Source organism: Equus asinus, chromosome 20 (genome assembly GCF_041296235.1).
Source record: "Equus asinus isolate D_3611 breed Donkey chromosome 20, EquAss-T2T_v2, whole genome shotgun sequence".
NCBI classification, from domain to species: Eukaryota; Metazoa; Chordata; class Mammalia; order Perissodactyla; family Equidae; genus Equus; species Equus asinus.
Genome location: NC_091809.1, coordinates 83,367,300 through 83,380,218, shown reverse-complemented (window position 1 = coordinate 83,380,218; position 12,919 = coordinate 83,367,300). Strand labels below are relative to the sequence as shown.

The following is a 12,919-nucleotide window of genomic DNA, read 5'->3' as shown; positions in this document are numbered from 1 at the left end:
ATATTATGTCATTTAAATTTTATTAAAACTCTGGCCAGTGAAAAGAGAATAAAAGGAGATAAAGGGAATGCTTGATGTACTCTAAGTACACAGCAAGACACTATATTAAGTTCTTTTATTATCTCATTGACTTCTTACCACAATATTTGCCAAGTAAGTAGCATTACCCCTATTTTGTAGATGAGCATGTGGTGGTTCATTTGCCCAAGATCATATAGCTGGTAAATAAGTGACAGAACCACTAGACCCCAGGTTTTTTATTCCAAAGCCCATCTTATTTTCATAATGCCATCGTACCTCCCCCAAATGAGGAGCATATGCCTCTGCCTTAAATTTTTCTGTAGACCATGTATCTTGACCTATCCCATGGACCACAAGATAATAGCATAAATTATAGGACATTAGAACTGTGATAAGTCATTTTTTTCTGTTGCCACTAATCTTAAAGAGACCTGTCTTGCCTAGCCCAGCTTCTCTGGCCCTCTGTGGCCTTCATCTTTGCTGTTCTCCTGGTCCAATGCAATTAAATCCATTTTATGGAAATAAGGAAAGTTTTTAGGTTCAGCCTTTTTTGGCTAAGTGAATAAACCTTATTTTTTGATTATGTGTATTTTAGCTTTTATGGCTTCATCCTGCTCAAGAATGCAGAGCAGTTAAATCTTAAGCCGTGAAGTGTATGTTTGGCACAAGTCAAGTAAAAGCAGACTTATTTGAAAATTACTAGAGCTTTATATCCAATGAGAAAAATAGTCTCAAAAATGCCATGTGATCTGTTTGTTCTAATAGACTACTGAGTAAAAGATGCCTGTAAGTCTATAGTTGCCTAAAACTCTACTGTCTTGGTGTGATTTGTATTTTTAGCTGAGAGAAGAAAAGTTGCAAGAGGAGAAAACTTCTGAAGATCAAATCCACAAGCTGTCACCAGAGGATACAGAAACAGGGAAAAGGAAAATGGATGAACAGAAAAAAAGAGATGAGCCATTAGTACCGAAAACAAATCTAGAGCTTGTAAGTAGATCACCTTTTTGATGGACATGTGCCGCAAAATTAGCAATTAGCCCAGGCGACAGGGATCTGAAAAACCTATGTTGGTGAACTATGAGACCAGTAACAGTCATTGCAGCTTAAGAGTACTGAAGAACTTAGCGTCCAGATGAGAGCTGGAGAAAATAATTTATGAATGGGACAATGGGACTCGCATGGAAAGGTTAAGGGAACAGTGCGGAAAAAAGGCAAGTGAGAGGAAAAGCGTGGTATATAGTATACTACTTGTGGTAAAGTTTAAATGTATATTGTCATTTTGACTTGTGTTATTATTTGAATTTGAGTTTTGTATGTCTTATATCCTAAGCTAGATTTCCTTAAAGCTTGTGTTTTACTTCCCTTTATTCTTTATAATGCCCTAAATTATATATAATGCACAATGCTAGATATAAGGTAGGTCCTTAATATTAGATTAGTTTAAACTTAACCTAATTAGACTTCTAATTGGGCCAAATCCTAACTGAATTCTTTTCATTACTTATTTACCAACAAATTACTGGAACAGGTTGTAAGTGGTATATTTAACTTATAAAAGAAAGCACTTTTGGAGGGTCCACTGATTACACTCAAATGGACAATTACAATTGAATTTTTTTTTTAAGATTTAAAAATTTTTTCCTTTTTCTCCCCAAAGCCCCCCTGTACATAGTTGTATATTTTTAGTTGTGGGTCCTTCTAGTTGTGGCATGTGGGATGTCGCCTGAGCATGGCTTGATGAGCGGTGCCATGTCCGCGCCCAGGATCTGAACCGGCGAAATCCTGAGCCGCTGAAGCAGAGCGAGTGAACTTAACCACTTGGCCACAGGGCCAGCCCCTTCCATTGATTTTTTTTTCTTAGTAAGTCATATTGGATCAGACACTTTTTATTGCTTGCTATATGTACTTAACATATCAATAGAGTCATATCTTTTAAAATATTTTGTGATTCAGCCTTGTTAGTATTTCAGGTTATCTTTCTAATTAGCTGGAATTAACAAAGCTTTACCATAAAGGCAGACAACGTAGCAGAATCGAGGAAAACAATCTCTAGACCAGATATCTTCTCTTAAACAGGCCCCAGCATTGTAACAGGCCGTATATCTTTGGTTAGGTTAATTTCTCTGTGCTTTTGGCTTACTCTTTGCAAAGGCATTTTTCCTGAACTTCAAAAATTGAAATCTTTTAAATTTTCTTGGATTGATAGTATTTGTTGACTGTCAACATACATGTGGGGCTTTTTGATTCTGGTTATAATAATAATTATTATTCAATTATTATTAAAAATAACCACTTGCATTTTATAGTTTCAACCTTCAAAAAGATTCAGTTTAACAAACGTGAAATACTTGTGTACTCTTAATGCTCTGTTCGTTGGGAGCTACAAAAGGAAAAAGACTAGCTACTGGAGAGGATACAGTTTACGTAGGAAGGCAAGAATGAAATATATGATAGTCTTGTACCATATAGTATGTCTTCTGACTAACAGCCCCAACTGTGGTCCGTGGTCTCTAAAGACTGCAATTTTGCCCTTTCACCCCAACAGGACTATCCATTAGGGCTCTCAGGCAAAACAACCCAGAAGGACCTTTCTTTTTAGGATAAACCAATCCTGACAAAAGAGAGCTTACCCTTCACTGTGGGCCTTTGATAGAAAGAACCTGGTGTTTTTGGCCTTGCCAGATCCAGGTTTCCTCTACGAAATGATCTCTAGTATTAATTTATGTCAAGACTGGGAAATCGCTCTAATTATTTTTTCTTTTGCCACTACTGTCTCTGAAATAGAAATCAATTGCATCAACCTAGTTTTAATTTTAAAAGAAATCAAGAAGCACAAATTCTCAGACTCATTTTTATTGGTAATAGCCAGTTTTACAAAATTTTCTATGCAAAAACACATTGAATAAAATCCAATCTATGAACACTTCACGTTTTAGTTTTTTGTGATTTTACCTTTTTTTTCTGTTTGCTTTTATACTTTTGAGGACTTTTGAATGGCTCTAATTTTGCTTTAAATGTGTTTTAAGAGTTTTTGATGTTGAACAAAGAATTTCATTTAGTTTAGCCAAGGCTGCATTCAAATTGGGACCAAAGAAAAGCTCAAATGGTCTCAGTGGAAAGCTAGATGAAGGATTATATTTTATATAAAGAGTATTATAATTAGAGCTGGACTGATCATTTCACTCTCCTGCCCCCAAAACCTCAGTGACTCCCCATTTCCTGTGGAATTAAATGAGAACTCTTCACTCCCACATTCAGGTCCTTAGTATTATTCTAGTTTATCTTTCCATCCTTGCTTACATCCCAAAATTCTAGGGAACAGAGCTGTTTTCTTCCCCCCAAATATATATTCTATGCTTTCCCTCTTTAGAGTCTTTGCTCTTGCATTTTCATCTCATTGAAATGGCACCCAGCTTACCTGTTGAAAGGCTATTCACCTCTCCATGTCCAAGTTCAAAAACTGTCACCTTCATGGAACATAGAGGGATTCCTCACTTGTTTTTCGACTCCTATCATCCACTCTCTCCCCTCTCAATTCCCTCCCCCTACTTTGTAACCTTACAGGACTTATTTCATTCTTCCTTTTGTGGTTATTTGTGTGTTGTGTTTCTCTACTAGATTTGTAGGTCTGTTGAACGTAAGAAATGTGTCTTACCTATTTTTAAATCTCCTGTAGTACCTTCCACATCACAAATGTTTGGTACATGTTTATTATGTTGAATTCAAATAGAGGGAGGAAAGAGATTATTCTAGAAGCAGAGATTATTATCTTTTATTTGTTCAGAATGGAAATAAAATGGGCACAATGTTTAATTTATTATGATTTGTTATGGTACAATTAATACCAAAAATAATTGTAAATTGTTGGAAAACAATTTAGTATAACAATTATAGTCATACCAAAGATTATAAAGCAGAAAGTGAAAAACTTCTTGTCATCCCACAAGCTAGAGATAACCTCTATAAACATTTTGGTAAATATCCTTCCAGACTTATTTTCTAAGTGCACATATACATACACACTATATATTCTTTCTCTTTTCAGAAAATGCAGCCAAGTGTACATACTGTTTTATAATCGTTTTTTATAAACTATAAATCGTGGATGTCTTTCCATGTAAATAAAGAACCCCATATCATTATTTAGTGGTCTCTTAGTATTTTTTACTGTAGAATTTATTTAATTAATCTCCCGTTGATATTTTGCTATCTTAAGCCACCACTGTGATGAAATCCACTTGTCTCATTAGTTCCTTAGAATAAATTACTAGAAGTGGAATGACCAGGTCAAAGGGAGTATCCTCCCTAAGACTTTTGGTACTTATTACTAGTTGACCTCCAGAAAGTGTGTATATAGTTCTGCTCCCACCATTAGAACATGAAAGTACTAAACTAATTTCCTCACACTCTTGCCAACTCTGGGTATTATCATTCTTTTAATTTTTGGGGGTACAACATTTTCTAAAATATTGCTTCAGGGATTTCATTATGCGTGTTTTATACCATTTTTAGGAATCCATACTGCTATAGGCTTATTTTTATCCAAAGTGAAATATAAGAGGTAAATATTTTCCCATCTTATGATTCTAAGTTTTGTGGGAGTAGAAATATAGAGGGATGGGGGAGTACTTTTTGTCTATATAATTATTTATAATAATGTAAATTTATTTTTCAACAATTATTATAATACTAAAATTTTTTCTTAAAAGATTAATAGGATTTAAATTGATACAAACAAAATCTATGTTTTGTTGAGCACTTACTACTTGTTGGCTAATTTACTAGGTGCTTTTAATGGGTTATCACAATCTATGTGGTAGATGGAGCAATATTTATTTATTTATTTTGGTGAGGAAGATTGGCCCTGAGCTAACATCCATGCCAGTCTTCCTCTATTTTGTATGTGGGTCGCCACCACAGCATGGCTTGATGAGCAGCGTGTAAGTCCACACCCAGGATCTGAACCTGTGAACCTTGGGCCACTGAAGTAGAGCACGTAAATGCAACCACTGCATCACTGGGCTGGCCCCAGCAATCTTTATTTTATAGATGAGGAAACTGAGGCTCAGAAAGATAAAGCAACCAACCCACAGTGACAGCGATAGCTAGGTAATAGAGTTGGGGTTTGGGCATTCTTGTATTTAGTACTGAATTGACTATAGTCTAAGACCTAAATAAACAGAAATTGCCATTATTTAGCTCCTGTTGAGTCTATTGATGTCAAAGCTTTTTCTTTTTCCCCAGAGTTGTGAAGAGAATATTGTATAAAATTTGATAATGGGTTAGTGGTATTAAAGTTTCTCTGGTGATTGATTTGTACAACAGGGTTCTTTAAGGAGGAATGCCCTATAAAATTGAAAAGCTTCTCTGTAAATTGTAATCCTTCAACTCTTTCTCAAAGGCTAACTGTTTAGAAACATAGCGTATTGTAAGTATGTGCCTATCAGCCTCCAGAATAACAAAACATTTAAGAAATGTAGGGTACTCTGAGCCAAAAGATGCCTTGTATGCGTCTGTCTATAACTCTTACTTTGATAGTCATTTGATCATTAGATAACTGGTTAATCATTAGATGAGTAGATATTTTTTGTTTACCTGCTATATAATGGTTTGAGAGTTTTCAAGAAAAGATGGTCACTTATTCTCACAGAGTTTATTGTCTAAAGCAGAAGACAGACTCCTAAATAAGAAGCTACAGTTCAGTATGATTAGTTGCTTCCCTTAAAAAGAAGACACTCATATTGAATCAAGAGGCAAATCCTCACTATATGTTGTATGCACAAGGCACATGTAAAAAAAAAATTCAAATGGAAATTGAAAGACTCAAAAAGAGACTCTAAAATAAAATGAAGGTAAATGAATGAGTATCACTAAGATGGGAAAAGCTGAGTGTAGGGGTATTTGGAAGTTCTTGCAGAGAAAGTAATATTTAACATTCTTCTGAAAGGCCAATGAGTATATTTTTAAATTTTTATTTTTTTTTAGAATTTTACTATTCTTTTTGGTGAGGAAGATTGGCCCTAAGCTGGTCCTAAGCTAACATCTATTGCCAATCTTCCTTTTTTTTTTTTTTTCTCCCCGAAGCCCCAGTACATAATTGTATATCCTAGTTGTGGGTCATTCTAGTTCTTCTATGTATGATGCCACCACAACATGGCTTGATGAGCAGAGTGTAGGTCCACGCCTAGGATCTGAACTGGCGAACCCTGGGCTGCCGAAGCAGAACTCGTGAACTTAACCACTCAGCCATGGGGCTGGCCCCTATTTTATTTTTTTTGCTGAGGGAGATTAGCCCTGAGCTAACATCGGTGCCAGTCTTCCTCCACTTTATATGTGGGTTGACACCACAGCATGGCTGATGAGTGGTGGTAGGTCTGTGGCCAGGATCCAAACCCATGAACCTGGGCCACCAAAGTGGAGCCCACCAAACTTATCCACTACGCCACGGGGTGGGCGGCCAATAAGTATTTTATAGGCAGAGAATGTGGAAGGGGAATTTCAGGCTAAGGGAATATAGCAGGTCCAAAAGAAGAGAGGTTTTGAAAAACTGTGATGGTGCATGTGGAAAGTAGAAAGTAGTTGGGTTGTACTAGGGCTCAGGTAGTTCCCTGGGTGGGAGCTGATGGGAGAAAAACTATGAAAGAAGGTTGGGTCTCGTTTGTGAAGATTATTGTATCATAGACTTTATCCTGAAGTCACCAACTGTTAAGCAGGAAAGTGACAGGATTCTGTCTGTGTGCTTGATGGCATGGAGGGGATTGGAGGGAAGAAAGGCTGGAGAGAGCAAGACCAGTAATTAGATTATTGCAATAGTCCAGGCAGAAGATGAGAGAATCAAAGGAAAGGCACTGAGAGTGAGTATATGTGGGAAGGGTTAGATCTGAGAGACGTTTGAGGAGTTGGGTAGAGTCGAGTGGAAACAACATGGAGGCAGTTTGGAGACAGACGCCCTGGATTTAAGTACTAGCATTAGCTGCTTATTAATTCTACAATCCTGGGAAAATTAACTACTGTACTCTGAGCCTCAGTTTGCCATCCGTAAAAGACAGGTAATAATCCCTTTTTTTATAGGGCTAATATAAAGAGTAAATGAAATGAAATATCCAGAGGTGTTGGGGTATCAAAACCTGTATACGATTTGGTTATGCCTTCGAAGAAAGGGAAAGGAGAGTTTTGTAGATGTCATTTTGAGGCTTCTGCTGGGTTGGTAGTGGGGCTTAGAGAAGAGAAATAGTAAGTTGATTTTGGATATGCTAAGTTTGAGCTGCATTTGGGATATCCAGATTGGGATCTCCTGGAGGCAATTGGAAACGTAGATTGGAGCTGAGAGAGAAGTGACGTGTAATAGATTTGAAACGATAGCTGTGGGAGATTCCATGGGAACCCCAAATGGACAGTTTTTTTCTTCCTTGTCTCCTGCTAGTGTCCTGCACGTCTCTCAGATTCAGAGAATGAAGAACCTTCACGAGGCAAGATGACACAGACACATCGCTCGGCATTTGTTTCCAAGAACAACTCCTATTCCTTAGCTTTCTTGGCAGGGTAAGAGGCTGATACTGAATTCAGTCATGGTTCTTTCATTTTGGGGTAGCAGACAAAAAGGACTGGGGGAGCAAAAGCGTTTGTTGTAACTACTTTGGGGGAGAGGGGAGTTGGGAAAAGAGATGGGAACTGGTTTTCAAATATGGATTAGGGACAAGGGGCTGACCAGAATTTTTAAAGAAAAATAAAATTTACCCATATCTAGTTTCCTTTGGGTAGGATTGTGCTAATTGCTCTGCTGCAAAGTGTGAACTTTCTATCCTAGGAGGAAACAACAAAGCCTTCAGCTGACAATATTCATGGATTCTTTCAGTGGACTTTTCTCTCTTAGTAGGAAGTGAGGCCAGAGTTGATTTTATTTTCAATGCCTAGAACTAAAATATATTTAGATAGGTTCCAAGAGGGCAAACTGAAAAGTTTTTAAGACCCTTGTCAAAGAATCTCTTGATCCTCTAGACTTTGCAGGGCCTGTAGAGGAAAGGAGGGAGGAATTGGATGGATGTTGGATGATGGAGGAATAATGAAGGGCTAGATGGAAGGGAAAAAAGAAGAAAGGATAGATAGACAGATAGAAGGAAGGAAGAAAGGAAGGGAGGAAGAAATGGAAGAAGGAAGCTAGGAAGGCATAATTCATTCAACAGGCATTTTTGTGAACAGCTATTACACGCCATGCTTTCTGTTTTAATATAAAGATGAAAGGACACAATCTTTACCCATTTTGTTGTCTTTTAAACAACGAAAAGTGGTATTGTTCACCTTTATTTCTAGGGTTTCTCTCTTCCTTCCCTGCAGCACTATGAAGTAGATCTTTCCTTGCTGCCCCTCTGAACATACACCTGGACCCTTTTTATCTTAAAGTTTTTTATTGCTAGTTACTACTAAATATGACCCAAAAAAGCTATTAAGTTTAAGAATGTTATAAAGTATGTACTGTTGTGATTTCTGATGTTGTTTTTATATCTGAATCCTTTTTGTCTATGTTCTTTTGGAGCAGTCTGATTTTTCTGTTATTTCTGAGAGTAAGATTCACTAAACCACCCCTTCCCTTAAATGCCTCCCTTCTCTAGGAAACGGTAACTCCTTCTTCCAGGAAGGCCCATTTGACACTTCTTGAATGGCCACTGTATTGTAGCCACTTAGGCTTGATTGATGTAATCAGGACCCAATAAGTAAGATGTAAGCCAGTGTACTTTCCATTTATGATGAAGATGAAACTCTTGCAATTGTGCATATAAGCCTGAACTATAGATGCCCTCTAAAGTTAAAACATTCAAGATTGCTTGACTAAGGGTTGTTAGCTGTTGATTGTGTATATGGATTCCCCCCCATTTATAGCAGGCATATCTTAACAATTATAAGAGGGATCTACTGAAAAGAGAAAAAGATTGTATCATTCATTCCAATCAAGTTACAATAATACTCCCCGAAACAAATAAATGTTGCTTTGGGCAATCTATGATTAGTTAATTAATATCTCATAATTTGAAATGACTTGGAAAAAGTTTTTTATTAAAGTCCAAATAGGATTCCAAGGCCAAATTGCCCCAATTAGTTGGAGTGGGTATTGAACAGGTGAATTACTTATTGCCAGTTTCAGTCTCTACCCTTGTAACTCATTCTTTTAAAGGGAGTAACAGGTTAATATTTCATTACTTAGAAATGCCTAGCAAGGAACTTAGAAAATTCTTCTCTAAAGGGCAAAATGTAAAGTGTATACATAGGGGTGTGCTTTTGATTATGTGTGGCTCTGGAATATCTGTAATATATCTTCTTTTCCTGCTCCTTGGCCCATTCTTGCCCTTACCCTATATTATTGAGCCACAATTTCCTAATTTATAGGAAAATATTCACTTAACATTTTACTGTTAAGAAATGTTTGCAATTGGTGTTACACATATCTGGATCTCAGCATTCATTTTTTCCAAATATCCAAGGCTGTTGGCTGAGTTCAATTATTAGTAAAGTTACTAAAACAATTAATTGGATTTGGTTTGTAGGGTTATCACATTAGGAAATAGTTTGCTCATGTCATGGAAATGAAACCTTAGGTTGGAAAATCTGTTATGGTAATATGGTGAATTGCATCTCTTATTTAGTCGACAAACTTTTTTTCTTAGATAAGAAAATATTAAGTTTCAGTTCCAAATGATATTTAGGAAAGCAATATGGAGTTGTTAGTGCTAGCAATGAGATGTAGCATATGGATATATTAAAAAAGAATTAGCGTGGCAATGGTTGCAACTCAATGTGACCGTAAACTTAGAATAGTTAAAATGGTAATTTTTATGTTCTATATATTTTACCACAATTAAAAAAAAGGATTTAGCACCGTCAATATTTTTTGGATATTTCAGATACATGTCTTTCTATCTGTTAAACAACAACAAAAGAAGAGGTTATCTCTACAAGTTCTTTCCTAAAGAGAGTTCATATGTAAAAGCTTTTAAAGTTTTCATAACTGTATTTAAATCAAATGAATCTACATTTGTTTTACTTATTTATTTTATAAACTTTCTTAAACTCAAAAGCATGGAGGTTAAGAGTGAGTTGGCATGATAGGATGGTTATTTGGGAAGGAATCCATCAGTGGATTCTGGCTATGAGTCTTGCCAGCAGCTCAGTCTATTTTCATTTGAAAAATTCAAAGCAAAGAGGGCTTTGCAGCACAATTAATGAAGTTCTACAGGCCTTTGAAAATGAACCTTCTTTCAAATAGGCAGATAGAGTAATAGTTAACCCAAGGTCCTTTCTAAGTTAATCACAAAATATATCTTAACTGAAAAAAATTAACTTGAACCATAAGATATATAATCATAAAGTCAAACTTTTAAATATCTGAAAAACTGGTTTGTTTAAATTTATTTCCCTTCACTCTTCATTTCCCTTTTCCCTACTAGAACTGAACAAAAAACCTGGTAACAAATTCTTCTAAAAGCTCAGCCTGAAAAATCTTTCTCTGTTGAGCTGGTGTCTTTTCGAAGACCTATGTGTCCAGTTGTGTTTTCATCTTTGCTTTGGCTGTCAGAAAGTTTAGGATTAGGACAAAGTTTTCAATTCGGTTATCATGGCTTTCCAAATGGCCTATAATTTTTAAAAAATAATTTTTGGTATACTCTTCCCATATTTATTACTTAATGTGGTCTTTACTTTCTCTTAAGGCATAGTCTTTATTTTTACTGTAAGTCACTTCAAATTCTTCTTGGAAATAGAGCATAACCATAAAAATAAATACACACACACACAAATATAATCAAATCTTTCCAGTTTAAAAAACTTAAAAAACAAAAATGATGCAGTAACACCAGTACTGCCATTCCGTATCTTAAGTAAATGGTGCCTAGCAAGATTTCTGGCACATGATAAGCCTTCGGTGAGTATTGCTGCCCCTATTTTATCTTCTTTTAGAACGTGGACTCTTAAAGCTGAAAAGGACCTTTTGTTGTTCGTGCCATTGAGTTCATTCTGACTCCTGGCAGGGGAACCCTGCCCAGTCTTTCTGCGCCATCCTCTCTTATGATGTGACATCAGACAGTGCTCCACTGCTATTCATAAGGTTTTCAGGGTCAATTTTTTGGAAATGGGTGACCAGGTCCTTCTTCCTAGTCTGTCTAGTTTGGAATCTCTACTGAAACCTGTCCATCATGCGTGGCCCTGCTGATACTTGAAATATTGATGGCACAGCTTTCAGCATCACAGCAACATGCAGCTGCCACAGTATGACAACTGGTAGACGGGTGGTGTGGTTCCCTAACTGGGAAACGAACCTGGGCCATAGTGGCAAGAGCACCAGATCTTAACCACTAGACCACCAAAGGAATATCTAAAAGGTCTTATCTAATTCTTTTGTTTTATGATTGAGGAGACTAAAGCCCTGAGAGAGAACATGGCTTGCCAAATCTTAGACTACTAGAGTAGTAGGAAACTGAATTAGAACTGAGGTTTCTTGGCTCTTTCCACTCTACCCCATTATTCCTCATGACCTTTTTATAGATCCCTGTGCTGCCTCTGCCCATCTTCCCACTAGCCTTTAAAATCCTTTACAAGCAGGGCCAACATCTTGTTCACCATTATATTTGCAGTACTTAGTACAGTGCCTGGCGCATAGTAGAGGCTCAATAAATACTTGTGGAGTGTTGGAATAAGTGTTATGCCTGTGGGTAGGTTAAACTGGGGTGTTGTCAGAATCGATTGTCAAACTTACAGCGTAGGGTCTTTAGGAGGGAGGACTCCAGGAGCTGTGGAGGAACTGATTGACTGGTGGCTGGTTTTTAGACTAGATTTCATAGGATAGATATGGGATTTAGGGTGTCTGGTGACCACATTGATAGAGCTTTTATACTATAAAGTTGCCTTTAGCCTTCTAATGCATTAGCAATAGCTTATGATCATACTTTTGATAGATTCTATAAAAGAAAAATCTGTGTTTCACTGAGTAGTAGTTAAGCCTTAATTAAGTAGAAATTAGTTACATTGTTTTCTGATGTCCAGATATTTTAAGCCTGAGTCTGTGGTTCAGAGTGGGGCACATTAAAAGATATCTGAAATGGCTGTGCTTACTATAAGGTGTGTGTGTAAGGAGAGATATAGACAGAGACTGAGCAATGTTAAATGCATGCCCAGTCAGTGTTGGAGTGAATTACAATATGCACACGTGTCCCTCTTCCTTAAAATGAACAAATGAAAATACAGACTCTTTCAGGTAACAGACACCAAACAGACACATAAGTGATATGATATTGGAGGACTAGCTCTTATGGAAGGAGGCAGAGCCAGAGAGGTGAGGAGGCTAGTCTAGGGGAGGCTTTAGGGACGAAGCAGCAGGGTGAGCTTGAGTGAAATCAGTTGACCTCCTTCTATCTCATGTATGTAAAATGCAGGTTTGTTGTCATGTCCTACTTACATGCTGGGCAGGGGGTTTTAGTGAATGATTTCTTAAGATTCTTTTTGCGTCTAAAATTGAAGTGTTTAGAAGTGGCTTAAAGCAGAGTGTTAAAGAGGGGGGGAAATGAGGCCAGGGCTGAAAAGAAAGGGGTAAGGGCAGTTAGAAACTTCCATAAAAATCTAAAGATTAGACATAGCAACTTGTGGGTGAGGAATAGTCAAACTGTAACCATGAGGGAGAGGAGACTATAAGAGAAGGATGAGGTAGTGAGTTAAAAGAAACCACAAGGCTTTATGATGGCCTGGGGCAGGTTGTGTGTGTGTGTGTGTGTGTGTGTGTGTGTGTGTGTGTGTGTGTGTGTGTGTGCTGGGGAGGGATAAAGGAATTGAAACAAATCAAGTGGATGAGCTGGTTATTAAGATGTCAGGTCCTGTTAAAAGTAATGGAATATGGTTGGAAAAGGAAGATAGCTTA

General features: G+C 37.1%; 1 protein-coding gene across 1 annotated transcript in view; it reads left to right on the top strand.

Moving 5' to 3' along the window:
* The window catches only part of RNF169 (ring finger protein 169), a 79,801-nt gene that overhangs the window by 48,027 nt on the left and 18,855 nt on the right, over positions 1 to 12,919 (top strand). The window contains exons 3-4 of the mRNA XM_044751932.2: positions 862 to 1,008; positions 7,445 to 7,563. Coding sequence (XP_044607867.2) covers positions 862 to 1,008; positions 7,445 to 7,563 — 266 coding nt within the window. The remainder of the gene's footprint in view (positions 1 to 861; positions 1,009 to 7,444; positions 7,564 to 12,919) is intronic.